General features: G+C 53.9%; 1 protein-coding gene across 1 annotated transcript; it reads right to left on the bottom strand.

Moving 5' to 3' along the window:
- Positions 1–4,230: 4,230 nt before the first annotated feature.
- Positions 4,231–17,559, bottom strand: LOC139439383 (ral guanine nucleotide dissociation stimulator-like). Its single transcript, XM_071216525.1, is given in 16 exon segments — positions 4,231–4,391; positions 5,143–5,202; positions 5,205–5,244; positions 6,595–6,688; positions 7,651–7,810; positions 7,993–8,113; positions 8,471–8,503; positions 8,888–8,974; positions 9,433–9,504; positions 10,658–10,742; positions 11,214–11,317; positions 11,592–11,807; positions 12,514–12,813; positions 12,890–13,425; positions 15,242–15,405; positions 17,555–17,559. Coding segments are annotated over 16 exon segments (2,238 nt in total).
- Between the last annotated feature and the right edge of the window lie 293 nt (positions 17,560–17,852).

Here is a 17,852-nt window from a genome sequence, read left to right as displayed (position 1 = left end):
TGAGTTTCCCCAAATGAGACCTAGGGCTGCCCCTGCCACCAAGCCTCCTCAGTTGCACCAGCCAGGGCTGACCAAGCTCCTGCGCCGTGCAGGCTCTTCATGGGTACAGGATGGCTGCCAAGACCTGGTCCTGCCCCCAGAATGTGGCAGACACATCTCTCAGAACTCTTGCTGCAATTGTCCATCAGCATCTATCTTTCCCCAAATGGCTTCTGAGCTCTGCAAAGGCAGGATCCAGCCCGACTCAGCTCTGGTTCCAGAGCTCAGCTGATGCCTGGTACACAGAAGAGACAGGTGGGCTTGCATGGATAATGTATGACTATCCCTGGGCCTGCTAGACCAGGCTCTCACCAAGGAGGAAGCTCATCTCAGTACCTCCAGCCTCACCTTTTCCAGTGATCCAGACAAGGGCACACGTGGAGTGAATAAAGACAAGTGTGATGGCCGTTCAAAGAACTGACCAAATCTCAGGAAGTGGAGAGGCATGCATGCCTGTTCTGTGTCCCAAGCTCTTGCCTCTTGAGTCCAGGCTCAGACATGGCCCTAAGGCTGTTGCAGAGACCCTGGGTCCCTCCAGGATGCAGGCATCCCTGGGATCACTGCTCTTGAACCTCAGAAGCCACAAGGTTCTTATTGTTAACGTTGACCTTTGGAACATGCACAGATAGGTTCACCTGGTAAACCCAGCACCCAGGAGCATGATTTCAAGCAGTCCCTGGGCACCTGCTCTATGTCAAATTCTGTGCTGCTCAGTAATGTGGTTGCACGAACCAGGGGCCCGGGCAAACTTGTTCCTATAGCCCTGGGGTAAGTACAGAGCAGATGACAGAGGGAGGCAGCAGTGGTGCCTGCTCCTCTCTTTCTCCCTATCCCATGGACAGCAGCTCGCCTCCTCTCTCCCACTCCCAGTCCCATCCTCCCCCTCCCTCCCTCCCTGTGCCCTTCCTCTCTGGGCCTCAGCTCCGCTCTGTGTTGACTGGCTTGCTCAGTTTACTCCTGGTTTTGCTCCCTTTCACGTCGACTTGCAGGCCATGCTCACTCGACGTGCTTCTCCCTGCCCCCACCCAGTCCTCACATTATAGCCACTCTCGTTCTGTGGCTTTTCCGGTTCAACTGAGGCTCTTAACTGGGTCAAAATGTCAGGTTTCAAATCCCCTCAGAGAACCCGGTTGCTGGGGCGTCCACACCCTCCCGTCTGTGTCCTTGGGCAGGCTGTGCTCCGCTGCTTCTTTCTCCCGGTGGGAATGCCCGTTGGCCTCATTCCTGCCGTCCCCTTCCTCTAGCCACACTACCTCCCTAGGGCAGTGGTTCTTAACCAGGGGTCCATCAGCTTGAACTGAAATTCAAGGGAAGATTATGCTTGTGGGGACCTGTTGGTGTGGGTGATTAAATAATACACAGTCTAGTGTGGACTTCTTAAGGGGTCCATGGCTTTCACCTACTGTCCATAGGGGTCCATGGACCAAAAAAGGTTGAGACGCCCTGCCCTAGGGGATGTCATTCAGAACCAGTTAGCTTCTTACCACGTTTATACAGGCTAAGGATGCCTGATTATTACTTCTTCATGTGATAGATCAAAGTTTGTGTAAGGAGCAGAAGGCCTGCCTCTATCATTTTCCTTGTGTCCAGTTGAATTTGGATTATGTGAATGACCTTCCTTTTGTGTTTTTTCTACAAGAGTATTAGCTCTCATCTCCATTTTGTGAGAATCAGTTTCCTTTCACTAGATCAAGTTATCTGTATATCCATGGACCTGGACCCTTGTTGACGTGGTTTTCAATACACAGAAAGTAATGCCAAGGCTGAGTTAGCCTGGCTTGCTTTCTCTTTTGAGAGCTAAAACTCCTTCCTAACGGGTACCTCATGAGCAGCCTGACAAGAGACCATCTAGTGTGACGACGGGAAGACTTACATTTAATCGTTTTCATAGTGAAAGTGGTCGTTATTTCTTACCAACCCTTGAAAGGTCTCAGGACACCTATGGTTGATCCCACCCCATAGACCCCTACACCCTCCTCCTTCACACATATCATAGTTTCTCTACTATACCAGTTGTCAAGGCCCTGCTCGAGGCAAACAACATTACGGACTTCCAATATTGACAACATTTATTTATTGAGATATAACCATGCCTTAAACTTCAGGCTCTTGAAGTGCCATACTCAGTGCTTATTAGTAGAGTCATAAGGCTGTAAAGTCCTAACCACTGTCTAATCCCAGAATATTTTCAACAATTCCAAATGAAATCCTTGACCCAACAGACGTCACTTCCCTGAACCCACCTCAACCCGCCTCTAGCAACCACTTCCCTTTGTGGTCTGTATGGATTTGCCTAGTATGGATCCTTCACATAAATGAAGTCCTGTAATTAGTGGCCTCTAGTGTCCAGCTTCTTCCACTTAACATATTGTTCTTAAGGTCCCTCACATTCTATCTTCCAACCCTCTCCCCACAGGATCTGCCCAGATCCCCGTGACATAAGCCAAGCACAGGTTTTGGACAATGGATGCAGCCACCCCAGGGGCTATAGCGCCAAGGACTCAGGGACTGACTCCTCTCGAGGACAGTCAGTAGCCACACAACTGAGTGTAAACTGGAGATACCAGGATAGTGGACCTCACACCACACGGCCCAAGTCTTCACCTTGACCACAGAAAAGGGCACATGGGGTCTCTGGCTTACCAGGGATGGATATTCTTGTCTTGGCTTTCAGAGCGCATGCATGATGCCTCAGGCCCTAGCCAGGGAGGAGGGGCCCCCAGGCACCTGACACAGAGGCGGGGGCCTGCCAGGGATTTCCCGGGTTATGAAATTGTACAAGGAATGGCAGGGAAGTGCAAAAACTAGTCAATAGGGAGCAGTCGTGCTTCTGAAACGAGGCCCAGCTGGAGCCTTAAAAACTGCATCTAAACTACCCCCAGCCACCTGACAAAGAAAAGGATTTCTGGTATCAGCAGTTAGGATCCCAAAGCATGAACTCTAAGGTAACGATTTGAACATGGGGCCCTAGAGGGGAACTGAGGATGCAGAGACCTCCTGCCCTTGGGCCACGTGCTAATGTGCTAATAATCTGATTTTTTCCTTCCACATTGTAAACTTTGTTCTAATTTTTTCCCTACCTAGTGCTGATGTAAATCTAGTTTGCCCTTGAAAATGATGTGTTTCTATTTGGCGCTCAAAGGAAACACCAACCAAGAAGAAGAAAATGATCTTTTTCCTCCAAAGCTGTAGAAAGGCAGCCACTGCCCTGCCCAGGGCCAGAAAACGGTGCTTGCTAATGGAAGATCCTTCAAAGTCTAAGCCTGGTAGTCCCCATGGGTGGTCCCAGCTCCTTCCAGGTGTATCGACACTGCAGTGCACATTTGCTCTGTGAAGGGAACTTCTGTGTTTGCTTCAGTAAGCCAGAGAAGGGTGGCTGGCTCTTTTGCTTCTTCCTTCTAAAACACACTGATGCTGCTGCATGATTTCTTGTTTGAAGGAGCAAAGTGAGAGCCTGCACCTCCTTCAATTAGCATAGTAAGTGAAAGAACCAAACCTGAACTCCAGGCTCTCTAGAAAAGGTCTTTAATAGTAAACTGTTCACATCTAACACTTGGCATTTATCATAGATAAATAGTGGCCCTCCCCTATATATATATATATATAATTTTTTCTACTGTTTATTCATCAATTCAATTATTTTCCAGTCTTGCCCAAATCCTCCCTCAGACTGGGCTTTGCACACTCTCTTAGAGCCCTGGAGGCAGGGGCCTGTTGCCCTTGCAATGGCATGAAATTTGAGATAACTGGGACCCAGCTGGGCCCTCCTCACCCACCTTGTGAGGAGTGGGTGGACCTTGTGAGGGGGCCTGTGCGTGCGCTGCCGAGGAGTGGGGGGACAGGGGTGGGAGTGAGCAGGGACTCCCTCACTCCTAAAAAAGCCTGGCATGTGGGGGGCTGAGCTGGGGGCCCTGAAATGTCACGGATGGCATCCAAGGCCTAGAGGGAGACCCCCAGGAGTCCCCCAGTGGAGTGACAGCTCACGGGACCCCAGGGCAGCCTGTCAAAGGCAGAGCCACGCCGGGCAGCAGGACAGGTTCAAGTGGAGTCTGGGGTGTCCGAGGCTGGCTGGGGGAGGAGGGCAAGGCAAGTGCCTGCCTGGCCTGGTCCACTGTGGTTGGGGTCAGCAAAATTACTCGGCCAGGCAGCCCTGGGATGGGGACCCTGAGGCTGGCGGGCACCAGGGTCAGGTTAGAATTTCCCCTTTCGGGGCTTGGGTCCCTTCTGCTTCATCCCCAGAAGGGCTGAGCTAGCTCTATTCTTGGGCGTGGTCCTCTTCATGAGAAGGAAGTGACAATTGTCCCAGGGGTCCACAGTGCAATAAACATTCATGCTGTCCGGGATCTGCAGCACTGGGGGGTGGGGCACGGGGTGGTCAGCTGTGCTCTGGGGCATTTAGAACCCCCTCCTAGGAACGGAGAGTCATTTTAATTTCCATGGGCTAATGGCCGGCAGACGGGGAGCAGCTCACTGACAAGAATAGAGTCAATCTTATGCACGTGTTGGCTAATTTTCTCCCCCCTTTGAATGCTTGAGAACCTGACCTAAGGGCTCAGAGCCCAGGACGCCTGCCTCTGGGACTGTGCTGTTCTTCTGGATTCTTTCCCTTTCCCAGTTTCTAGAACTGACTTGGCTTCCTGAGCCTGCAAAGGGGATCCAGGAGATTTTGTCTAGTTTTCACCATCCTAGGGGCATGGCCTGTAGCATATTAGGTGCTGGCGTCCACCAGTCATGATGCTTTTGGAGGTACAGTCACCCCCTCTGTCCACTGGACACACTTCGAGTCGAACCCACTGATTGGCCGTCGCGCCCACGGGCCGAGGTGAAAAGCCCTTCACCTGGGTACCTCAACGTTAGCTTTGTACTTGGTTTTCCAAAGGCTGGGACATGCCCAGGGAACGCACACAACGGGGGGGGGAGCAGGCAGGGAGAAGATGCTGTGGGCACTGAGAGCATCAGGGAGAGCTTGGTGTGTGGACAGGTTGCCCACCCACCCTGCTGTCAGGTTCCCTGGGGCCAAGGACCTCGGATCTTTGGACTGGGTGCACCGTGCTCACACCTACCGCCTCCACCAGCCCCTCTCCACCTCGCCTCCGGACTCACTTCGATCCCCTATGATTTGCACCAGCTTGTAGTCCTCTGGCTTGTCCTCATGCAGGCTGGTTTGTCCATGGCCTTGCGGATCACGGCTGGAGCCTATCTTGGCTGGTCACCTGGGGTGGGTCAAGGGGCAGGGTCTCAGGGCACGGGTCCTGGAGCGAGTTCCCCAGAGTGCAGCTGCCAGAGACCCTGTGCAGCCAGTAGAGGGCAGGGCTGGGTCTAGAGGGGCCTCCCTGTCTTCGGCTCCCCCAGGGAGCCTTCCATGGATTGAGGGGGGACTTTTCCAGTCATTCCTTACCCCATCTCCTGCAAGAACCTACAACTCTGTTTTGAGGTTGTTTCTCAGTGTGGGTCCAAACCCCTGCCCTGTAGGCTGAACCCTGTCCCCTGGGTCCTCGACCTCCACAAGTGCTGTGGGCTCCCAGGGTCCTGGCGACAAAAGGTGACCATGCAGCAGAGGGTGGGGACTGGGGAGTAAAATCTGGGCCCTTATCGGTCACCTCCTGCCTCTAATCATGCTAGAGAGCTTGTCCTCGGGAGTTCCCCAGCCTGGGCCCTGCCCCTCCAGGACACCTCCAGGTAGCAGTGAAACCTCAAGGCAGAGCACACGACAGCTAGTCCAAGCACGGATGTCAGAGAGGGGGAGGGGCTGGTGACAACCCACTGCACACCAGGACTGCCCTGGGCTCCAGTGTGTAGCTGTGGACAGCAACATCCCACCTGCTTCGAACACTATGGCCTGGCACAGCAGGGGTCTGGCCAAGGGTTGAACAGGTGACAGCTTAGTACAACCACACCAGCTCCTGGTCCCAAGAGAAGGGTGTCCTGGGGTGGGTGTGTGACATGGCAGCACTGCCAGCCTCTGTGCAGATGGGGCTGGGGTGACTCCATCTGCACGTCACATCCAGGATCAGGCCCTGCTCGTGCCTTCACAGCCACTGCCCAGGAGCAGCCCCCGCCCTCCCTTCTGGGTCACGGCAGCAGCCCCTCACTGGCCTGGCCAGTGTCTCCACACCATGGCCCAACCTCCACTCTGAGGCCAACGTTCCCCAGCTGTCCCTGCTCTGCTCTGACCCTGCAGTGGCTCTTGTCTCCCCTCATGAGAAAGTCAGTCTCCATCCAGCAGCCCACGGGCCTGATGTGACTCAGCTCCTGGCTGCTCCTTGGGCCGGCCAAGCGCACACCTTCCTTGGGGACAGGCAGGCTGTGTCCCGTGCCCTCCCCGGGGCTGCCTCAGCGAGCTCTTCCCAGGCCGTCCTCTCTCTGCGGGCCAGCCTCGGCCCCTCCGTCCACTGGCCCGACACTGACTGCCCTTGAACACACGCTCTTCTGGCCCTGGTAGTTGACTGTCCTTCCCCACCCACGAGGAAGTCTGCTCCAGGATGGCAGGGAGGGAACACGTCGTTCCTTATGTGTCTCCTGCCAGAAATCTGAGGGGCCAGGGGACGTGCCCACCTGGCTCACCAGGATGCTTCTGTACCTGTTGCCGTTGTCCTCGTCCAGGCTGACGCGCACGATGCAGTCGCCCACCTGCCGGTTGTAGAGCGGCCTGAGCCGCGGGGCGGTCGCTCATCTGGGTGGCCCAGGGTTTGATGGAGGAGGAAGAGGACGCTCCTCCAGATGCTGATGTGACAATGGAGCAGTGTGCGTCGATGTTGAGGTGGACTCCTCAAACTGTGGGGACAAGATGAGCAGAAGGCCTGGAGCCTTAGGGTGCCCCAGGCCTGCTCTGGAAGCTCTGGAAGACTCTAGAACAGGGGTATTTATGGAAGTCTGTGAGTTTGAATTAATTTTAATTCATTTCGAATAATCCTAAAATTTAATTTTAAGACATGCTGATTTTGAGTGTCGTGGAACCATCTGCTGCTGCATTCTGCGCAGGGATCTGGGGTTTCATCACTGGCAAAGGGGTCTATGGGTCAAAATAGGTTAAAATGTCCTCCTCTAGACGGAATACAGGAGCCAGCAGTCCTCCAACTCTTTGTGGACACAGAGAGGGCAAAGCAGGCCCCAGAGAGGGAGGGTGAGGTTGAGGCCAACAGGGAGGAGAGGCGGACAGTCACCTTCATTTCCTGGCCTTCTGGGGCTCTGCGACACGGTCCAGGTGGATTTCTCCTGCAGGGCTTGAGGCGCCGGCCACGTGTACGGGAGGCGAGTCAGCTGCATCCCCAGGGCTGAGGTCAAGGCCACACAGGAGCTGGACACTGGAGTGGGAGGTGCTGCTACCACTGGACTCAGTGTCGGGGGCCAGGAGGCTGCATGGATGGGTCGTCTTACCTTGGCGGCCTCCCCGGGGACGCAACAAACCCCTGCCCTGCCACCACTGCACCCTGCTCCGTCAATAGTCAATAGTAGCCAGTGGGCTCCGACTTCCTGAGAGATGAGCCTGGATCACCCCATTTCACAGGACAGAAATATGCCCAGAGATGGGGCAACTGACCCCAGTCACAGGCTTGGTCAGGAGTGGAGCTGGGATCCCGGGGCTAAACTGTCAGGCTCCGAAGCCCACACTTAGCCTGAAGCTTCCCTGAGCCCCGAGGCAGCCCACACTCGCTGCCCTGGAAGGGGAACTCTTTGCTCCAAGGCCTGATTCCTTTTGGGTAGTGTTTAGCCTTCGATTTCCTACAGGCCGCCTGCGATGGGGGCTCCAGCTCACAAGACAGGTGGTAGCCGCAGGACAGAGCGGCGGCTGCGAGGCCCCGGGAGCCACACCTCAGGTCTCCCTCCCAGTGTACGCACAGCGCTTGGCATTTGCATGCCCCAACTGTCTTCAGGTAACAGGTCCTATGCTGACCCAGGCGGCACCAGGGTGGTCCTGCACCTACGGTGGCCTGATTCTGTCCTGGCCTCACCTGTCATCCTCGCTGAGCTGCTCCATGGCCCCAAACCAGGCTGCAAATGGCTCATTGGGCCCAAGGGAGTCGTAGCAGCAGCCTGCCTGGAGCTGCTGGAGCTCAGCCCCCATCTGGCATTCCTGGGGCCAGAGGGAAGGAAGAGGTGCTGCTGAGGCCGGGGTGGGCTTGCTGGGTGGGAAGGGGGCCAGGGGCTGCTGGTTTTGCTCCTGTGGATCCCCCATCCCTCCACTCCCATCAGGGTTACCTGCCCCAGGGCTGACTTCACACAGCTCATCCTCCAGGAAGTGTCCTTCATCCCAGGTACAGCCCCACCCTCCAGAGAGAGGGCTCAGCCCTGTGTTTTCTCCTCTAACTGTCCCCATCATTCGAAGAGGAAGCTGCCTGTGGCCCGGGGTGTCTTGCTCAGGAGGGTCTCTGTTTTCCATCCTCCATCCCACCCCAGCCCTGATCCTGCAGTGATGGCCACAGCTGCTCACCTTCCTCCTTTTGTAAAAATTGACCATCCTCCCCTGGAAAGCAAAGGGTTTGCGTCCATCGGAAAGGGGCCCCCAGCCATTGCCATGCCCATCGCCCTGGTCCCCTGTCACGCTGCACCACTGGGGGTCAACATGCACGGGGCAGGCCAGGGCTGGGCCAGGCAGGCTTCTGGGCTCCAGGACTGGGGACTGGGAGTGGAGACAGAGAACTTCCAGTCCCAGCTCTGAGGACAGTGGAGAGAAGGACCCTTTTACCAGCCCCTGATTACTCCTCTCTAAGAAGGGAATGGCACCCAGCTCCCAGGGCCGCTGTGAGGCTCACAGAAGGTGCGGTGTGCCCACCTCTGAGAGCTCAGGGCTCTCCTCCCGAGCCTCAGGGTCCCTTTCCCACCCTGCCAGGCCGCCAGGCTCGCTCACATCCAGATACTCCTCCATGGCACAGTCCACCATCACAAATTTTGTGAGGAATGTCCCGAGGTACGGGACAGTGTCCTGAATGACACCCTATGGCATTAGGAGGGGTAGGGTGGGGATGAGCGCAGGCTCTCAGGTGTCCCCAAGAACCCACATTGAAAACTTCTGAGCCTCAATTTCTCAGGACTACCCAGCCTTCCCTTGGGAGAGTCTAGGACCCTGAGCTGTCACCCCCTAAGTTCTGCTCCCCTGCCTCCAAGGACCCAAACACCCTCAGTCACCTCCCAGTAATGACTTTCCTTCCACCACCAAGTTACCCCCTCCCCCACCCCATCCACCCTGTCTTGGCTTTTCCCAGCTCTTGTTCTCGCTGGCTGCAAAGAGTCCCTCCAGTTTCCCCATGGCTCCTGGTGCTCCAGTTTCCAGGGGAGGGGACACTGAAGGGAGGCTTTCCAGGCTCCGTGGCCCAGGAGGGATGTGTTTGAGGGGGGCCCCATCCTCACTTGGAGGCCACCTGGCCTGACCCTCCCAGCATCAGGTGCCCTAACCCTCTCCTGCTGCTGCTTCTTCTGGGCCCTCTTGGGTTTCTTCTTCAGGATGGAAAACTGGGAGATCCCCTCCTGCCAGGGTGGAGGATGTGGTAAGTGGGGCTCTCAGCCCCTCACCCATTGTCCCTGGGGACTTGGACACCTGGCCCAAGTGAGCAGGCCCAGATCTGCTGCTACCGCATTCCTGATGTCCCCTGCCTGACCTTGTGCAAGTGGGCTGGCCTCCTGACCCTCTTTGTTCATCTGTGATGTGATGACAAAGACCTGACCCCCTACCTTGGGAGCCCAGAGCCCTCAGGGTTGCAAGCTAGCAGCGCAGATGCTCTGACGACTACAAACTCGCCCTTGGAGTCACAGGAAGGCTCAGCCACATTCCCTTTCTCCCTTGAACCTCGGCACCTTGCTGTGAGGTGGCACCACTGGATGGTCATGCCTCCATTCCACACGACGACACAGAAGCCCAGGACTGTGTTGACTTGTACCGATTCACTCAGGGTGTCAGAAGACAGCCTTCTTTCTCCCAGACAGAGGCCTCATCTGAGCTGACATCACCCACCACCCACCACCACTAACCAGGGCCTGGTTCTCCCATCCTCTGAGTGTGTGTGGGGGGGATCATCACCCCAGCCATGGAGCTTGAGGATGGGGTGTCTCTGGAGGCCTAGTTGAGTAGCTCGTGGCTGCCCCAACCCTCTGGAGTAGAGACACCAAAGTCTGTCCAAAGCCGAACCAAAGGCGTCCCCTCTCCTGAGTCAATGCAGGATGTTCTGTCCACAGCAAGTCCCTGCATCCACTCCCGGGGGCCAGCTCTGACAGTCCAGGTAGGGTGGGGGCTGCCTGGAGTACTGGGCATTGATGTTTTACTTCCTCTATTATCTGGACACTTCCAGTTACAGTCAGGAAGACCTGCCGTGGTTTCCTTTCTCCAAAATGTTTCTCCCAGCCCTCTGGCACACACGTCACTGACAACGTGGCACTGTTATGATATCCCACGTGGACAGACGCTGCTCATCCTGCCAGTTCACCATCTCCTCCTGGAACATCCCTGTGGCTACCACATACAGGAAGCACAGGCTACTGCCCTACGACAGCCCCCACCTGCCCATGGACCAAACCCATCGGTCTTCATCTTTGTCCAGAAGAGGCAAGACAATGCTTACAAAGAAACATTCAGTGAAAACCTGACAACCCCACCTCTGAGCCCTGAACCCCCAGGGCCCTTTACCTGGATGAGTAGCTCCCTGCTCTGTGCATAGTTGTTCACTTTTGATAAAATCTCAGACAGCATCTGAAAGAGGCGGAAGCTGTTCCTGTAAGAGGGCAAGAAGGAAAGAGAGATGGTGGGAATGTGTAAGGGCTAATCCACGTTATTTTAGCCACCTAGGAGCTGGACTGCCTGGATGGGCGATGCCCAAACTGGGTGGCTCTGAGCACTGCAGGATGTCATGGGACTTGGGCACTGAGCTCTTGTGGGAACAATGGGGATCCCCATTCCCATTTCATGAGCATCTAGTTTTCACACGTGTAGATTTCAATTGGAGAGTGTGTTGCTGAGAAGCAAACACTTGACATGCTCCCATTTGGCTCATCTCTGTCTCTGACTGAGGGGGGAACCAGTGCTGAGGTAGAAAGCTGACCTCAGGTCACGTGGGGACCTAGAGCCCCACCCTGCCAGGCCCCTGCTCGGGAGCCGCTGCCTCCCAGGCTCCCTGGAGGGCGATGCTCAGCTCCCGTGGGGTCCCTGGTCCACCCTGGTGCCCCCTGGGGTGAGGCCTGCCCACCTGGAAACTTCCTCCCACGTCTTCTTCAGACGGTGAATTGAGTTGCTCTGAAGAGCAGAGAGGATGGCGTACAATGAGGAGAAGTTCTTGAGGATTCTGCACTCCTGGGGAGGGAGAAAGAATGAACCGTGAGGTGGGGTTGAGCACCCCCCTGCTCCAGCTTCCACCCCCTCAGCTGACTTCTCCCCTCTTGGATTAGACAGACACCCAGGAAGCCCCCGAGAGCCTGCTGTGGGCCCGGAGAGTGACACCCACACTCAACCTGAGGTAGCAGCCTGGGTGGGAAGTGAGGACAGTGCAGGGCTGTGCTACAGCCAGGGAGAGAGCTGATAAGACAAAGAGGGGTTCCGGGACCCCAGAGAGGGCCCCTGAGCCTACCCTGGCCACCTCGATCCAGTGCTCCACCACCCTGGCCCTGTCCAGGGCCTTCATGCTTCGGTCCCCGAGGCAGGTGGTGATGACGCAGTTGGTCACACGGTTGAACTGGGTGACGTTGGCACAGATGGTGGGTGCCAGGTGCTCCTTGCCTTTCTTGTCGCGCTGGGACCAGATGGAGCCCAGACAGTGACAGGGCACCACCTTCTTGAACAGCTCCTGGGGAAGAGGGGTGTCAGCAGGCCCCACACACCCAGCTCAGACCCCGCAGGCCCTCAGGACGCAGGCCAGGGTCCAGTGGGCAAGCTGGAACTTGGCAGCCTGAGGACAGGGTGAGTTCTCTGCCCCGAAGCATTCAAGTGACCAAGAGCCCAGGGCTAGCAGGGAAGAGAGCGCTACATTTTCAAGTCCATCTCACAGACCCCAGCACCTGGGGGCCTCATGCCTCCAGAGGCCCAGGAAGCACCGTCACCCCTCCTGTCCCCCTTACAGTCAGGTGCACAGTCCCTGTGGAGACCAGAGGCTTTGGGTGCTGGCCAAAGGATCCAGTGCACATCAGGATTTTATTAGTGTTGATGCTGGTGGAGACCCCCACTCAGAGTGGGCCACCCGTGGAGCTGGCTGCACCTCAGTGAGCTGCCTTGAACCCCCCAAAGCCTACGCCCCTCAGGCTTTCTATTTCTTTGCTCTTCTGTGGTCTTCACAGCCAGTGCATGTGGCAGGTAAGGCCAGTGTCCCCTATCTCCCCTCCAGAGGGGCAGTGTGGGCCTGGGGATTAACACACTTGCCCAGGCTTCATTGCTGGGAGTGGAGCCGGGTTTGGACCCAGATCTTAAGAATCTGGATCAGGGGATGGTACGGCTGGGGCGGCAGGTCCTGGGAGGATGATCCACCCAGCTCCACCCTGCCGAGCCCAGGTGCTCACCGCATCCATCCGAGTCAGCTGCTCTGCCACCAGCTCAGGAGGGAGGGCCAGGAGGTCAGCCTTCTCCTCACTCAGTCTACCCTCTGAGGTCTCAGGCCAGGCGCAGGAAGGCTCGGGTCGTGCAGCCCCTGGTGCTGATTTGTGCTCTGGCGGTGGCTCTGGTGGTGGTGCCACACTTGTCTCACACTCGAGAGCTGGGGCTGCTGAAGGGGGATAAGAGGCGGTAGCTCCAAATGGGCACTGGTGTGAACCGCGCAGGTGGCACTGGAGGCACTGGCGGGATGGCCTCCAGCTCGGGAACTGGTGATGATGATGGCGATGTGGCTTTCTCCAGCCTAGGTGTAGGTGCTCCATCTGGGGATGGCGCCGGGTTTACCTCCAGAGTGCTAATTGGCACGACCTCCCTAGGTCGCAGTGGAGGTGGCACCAAGCCTTCTTCCAGCTCTAAAGCCAGACCTCCTGAAGTTGAAGGAGCAGGCTCTACCTCCAGAGTGGGCAGTGCAGATACATTTCTAGGTGACAAGGTAGGTGGAGCTACACTGGCCCCTGGCTCTGGAGCTGGTGCCTCTGAGGGTGATGTGGGTGCCTCTCGGTCTGGGACTTGTGCTGGTAGTTGTGATGCCTCCAGCTCCTGAGCAGGTGCACTGGATGATGAATTAGGATGGTCTTCCTCCAGGGCAGGCAAGTGCCCTAACTCTGTGGGTGGCAGTTGTGATGTTGTGAGAGCCCCCTTCAGCTCAGGAGCTGGTGGTACAGCAGGTAATGTATCAGCTTCTATTTGCAGAGCAAGCACTGGCACAAGTTCAATAGCAGGAGATGGCGCTGGCTCAGACTCCAGAACTGCCCCTGTATGGGCCACAGCTGGTGGAACTGGCGCTAGAGGTCGCAGTGGAGACATTTGCAGCTCTGGAGCTGACAAAGTAGATGGAGAAGAGGTAAGGTGCCACACCATGGATGGCAACAAGGGACTTTCAAATACAGAGGAGATCCCACTACCTCTAGGGGAAGATCCAGCCCAAAAAAGTGTTTCCAGACTGCAGTCTCCCAGGAGTCTTGTCTGGGGCTCCTCTTTGCTACCAGCCTAAGGACAACCTCTGGTAGTTCCTGCCTATGCGGTCCAGTCCCAGCCCCTGCCCCACAAGCTCACGTTCCCACCCCCAGGCCTCCTCACCCTCTGGGTCTGCCTCCATGGGCTCCGGGTGGCCCATCTGTGACAGCAGAACCACAGGGCAGAGCTGGGTAGATGCACCCAGGGCAGAGCTGGGTAGATGCACCTGGGTGTGGGCCACCAGTAGCTTGAGGTAGGGAGAGTCTAGTGGTTGTAGGAAATCTTAGAGTACTGGTCCATCCAGGTGCCCAGCAGGGAGCAGAGGGCGCTGAGGGCAGGTGGGTGGGCAGCAGAGTCGGATACTGACCTTTCCTTCCACACTGACCCCCAGGAGACCCCAAGTGGAACATAAAGTTCATAAGGTCAGGGAAGGTTTGACTGGTCCATTCATAGCCTGGAGCTGACACACAGTAGGAGATTTGTCAATACGTGTGTGATGAGAGGCAGGGTGTGTCCTCCTGCCCCGGGCCCTTGTGAACCCCACCCAGTAACTTCTGCCCCGAGGAGCTGCCTCATCTGCCATGTGTCGTGTGTGTGTCTCTTCTTCCCACCGATTCTGCCCTCCCAAAGGCCGGGGGTGCAGCCTGCCCTGCCAGCCCTGCAGGAGGCAGCAGGACTGAGGTCCACGGCAGATTTGGGGCAGGCGGCTCACCGCCTCCTGTCATGGGTCTGCGTGAGTTGGAGTTTGGGGCCCTTGGGGCTGTGCTGGGGCTGTGGTGGGGAAGGGTTCTCTGGGGAAGCAACAATGAGCCCCCAGGTTCCCAGCAGACAGGCCCCAGGACCCTGCACAGCTTCCTGTAGTACCTTTCCAGCTGGAGGGGGAAGCCCTCTGGACTCAGGCCTCCAGGGGTGACAGGATGTGTGGGGCCCAGTGCTCTGCCCAGCCCTTCCCTGCCCCCTGCCACCCACTGGCCACACGGGTCTCTGGTGAGGAGAGCACCTCAACGTCTCCAAGTTCACTCACTTTTTCATTCCAAGGCATCCGCCCTGCCTGTCACTGCCACCAAAGTCACGTCCATATCTAGGGGAGACCGTGAGTGTGTCAGAGCTAACTTACTGCGTGTACCCCCTTCTTAGGATTGCCTGTGGCCCCAACTCAAATGGACCCACAAGGGCAGGGACTTTCATCTGCTTTGAGCACTGCATGAAGCTACGTGCATAAGAAAGTGCCTGTTCCTAGGAGACACTTGATGGATACTTGGTGAAGGAATGAGACCTAAGCGGAAATTTCTCCAGCATAGGGTGGGCCTGGAGTTCTCTGTTGGCCGACAGGCTGCTCCTGCCACACCAAGGTTTGGGGTCCCAAATGAGATCTCAAACCTCCTTTATAAATGAGACAGCTGGGGTCAGTGAGGGGGGAGCTGAGAGCTTCTTCACTGGGAAGAGGAAATCCTGCCTAGGAAGAGCCCCGCCCTCCAGCCGCCCTGTGCACTGAGCCAGGCTTGGGGAGCGCTTTCCTTGGCTGCTCCAGGGAGTCCTGTCAATCAACCTTGCAGTTTCGTGTTCTTACAGCCCCCTTCTCAAGGTGGAAAGGGAGGCCAAGGGGTGAAATGACGTTTCTGAGACACGAGCATGTTGTGGGCAGAGCAGCCCAGGAGGCAGGAAGGGGCGGGGCCTCACCTTGGGAACAACCGGCCCAGGACCTGCTGGTGGTGAACACCCGGTACGCCCCGAGGAAGACGCTGACGTGGTCGAGGTCGCCCTCCTGGAAGGCGGGCACCAGGTGCTCAGCCAGCGTCTCCCCAGGGCCTGCCTTGACCGTCCGCACCGGGCGGCTCTCCCCCCTAAGTTATCTAAATTATTGACACGTAATTGTTCATAATATGCTTTATAATAATTTTCATTTCTGTAAAGTCAATAATAATCTTCCCTCTTTCATTTCTGATTCCAGAGAGTTGAGTCCCTCTTTTTTTCTTGGTCATTCTAATTAAAGATTCATCAATTTTGTTGATGTTTTCAAAGATCCAGATTTTATTTTCATTGATTTTTTCTATTATTTTTCTATTCTCTATTTCATTTATCTTTACTGTAATCCTTATATATCTTTCCTTCTGCTTGTTTTAGGCTTAGCTTGCTCTTTTTTTCCAGTGTCTTGAGATGGAAGGTCAGGTTATTGATTTGAGATATTTCTACTTCTTCTTTTTTGCATTTAGGCGCAATCAATCTCTTTTTCTTTTTTCTTTTCATTTATCCCCCCTCACCCCCTGTGGCTGGCTTGCTGTCTGCTCTGTGTCCATTCACTCTCGTTCTTCTGTGCTTGCTAGTCTCCCTTTGTTGTGTCATCTTGCTGTGCCAGCTCTCCGTGGCACACAGGCCGTCAGCTCTCTGCAGTGCGCCGGCAAGCTTATCTCCACAAGGAGACCCCAGGACATGAACCCAGGGCCTCCCATATGGTAGATAAGAGCCCAATCAATTGAGCCACAGCTGCTTCCCAGATGTTTTTTCTAAATATAGGCAATTACAGTTATAATTTTTCTTCTAAGCACTGCTTTTGCCAAATCCCATAAATTTTGTGTTTATTGTGATTCATTGGAAAGTATTTTCCAATTTCTCTTTTTATTTCATCTTTAACCCATTAGTTATTTAGGAGTGTGTCATTTAATTTCCATGTATTTATGAGTTTCCAAATTTTTTTAAATTACTGATTGCTATATTATTCCATTGTGATCAGAGAACATAGTTTGTATTATTTCTATCCTTTTACTTTAATTTATTGAGGTTTCTTGTAGACCTAGCATATGGTCTCTTCTGGAGAATGTTCCATATGTACTGGAGGAGAAGGCATATTCTTCTGTTAATGGATGGAGTATTCCACAGATAACTGTTATATCTAATTGGTTTATAGAGCTGTTCAAGTCTTCTATTTCCTGTTGATTTTCTTTTTAGTGGTTCTACCTATTATGGAAAGGGGAATTGAATTCTCCAACTATTATTGTTGACCTATTTCTGCCTTCATATTTGAAATTATGTGCAGGAAAAGTTGGTTTGTGGAGATATCCTCTGTTCCTATAACCTTTTCTTCTGAGCTTAACAGCAGGGCATATAACCTGAGCATGCGCAGAAAACTGACTCTTGTCCTTTAATGACCTTTGAGACATCAGGAACACAGGTCACCTCCCTTGGAACCAAAATTATGAGGACGGGGAGATATTGGAAGTGAATCAAAGGTGAGGTCTTTCAGTAATGAAAATCGGACATAAAATCCATTCTATCACTTATGGAAAGCTCTATACTTGATCAATTGGATTATGCTAAGTCAAACCATGCCACTTCTGTCCTCACCTCTCACCTCACATTTCCATAAACGTTCTGCCTTAACTATCAGATTGGGGAGAGAGCTTTGAGTGTGGCCTCCCGTCTCCATGCTGGTGAACCCGGCATTAAAGCTCTTTTTTTAGTCAAAATCCCAATGTAGTAGCACACTCTGTGCACAATGGTCTCTGCAGACAATGGGTCGAGCCCTTGCTTAGTAATAATTCCATTAGTTTTTGCTTCATGTATTTTGAATCTGTTATTAAACACATACATGGTTATAATTATTATATCTTCCTGAGGGAGTGATTACTTTATACTTATTAAAATGTCTCTAGTAACATTATTTTGCCTTAAAGTTTATTTTGTCTGATATTTGTACAGTCTTTTCCGTTTTCCAATGTTTGCTGTTTCCATGATACTTTTTTCATTTTTTTAAACTTACAATCTATTCATAGTTTGATTCTAAAATGTGTCTCCTGTAGATATCATGTAGTTTGGTCTTGTTTTCTTTTTTTAAAATATAGTCTAGTGGATTGGATTGTTTAATCTATTAACAATGCTAATTTTGTTTTTATATTCCTCTTTTGCATAAGTGGACATTTACTAATGAAACCTTTACATTTCTTTGATTTTTTTCCCCTACATTTAAAAAAAAGTTAGTGGTTGCTCTAGGCTCACCTCATATTGGCATACCTTGCTTTATTGCACTTTGCAGATATTGTGTTTTTCACAAATGGAAGGTTTGTGGCAATCCTGCATCAATCAAGTCTATCAGCACCAACTCTGCATGGCGCAAGTTCTATCAGCGCCGTTTTTCCAAGAATGGGCTTACTGCATGTCTCTATGTCACATTTTAATTAAGGTATGTACATTGCTTTTTAAGACATAATGCTATTGCACACTTATATGCACTAGGAAACAAAAAATCTTGTGTGACTTTCTTTATTGTGATATTTGTTGTATTGTGGTGGTCTGG

Source organism: Dasypus novemcinctus, chromosome 8, assembly GCF_030445035.2.
Source record: "Dasypus novemcinctus isolate mDasNov1 chromosome 8, mDasNov1.1.hap2, whole genome shotgun sequence".
Classification (NCBI taxonomy): domain Eukaryota; kingdom Metazoa; phylum Chordata; class Mammalia; order Cingulata; family Dasypodidae; genus Dasypus; species Dasypus novemcinctus.
Note: the sequence above shows the minus strand (reverse complement) of the source record. Positions and strands in the feature narration are given on the sequence as shown.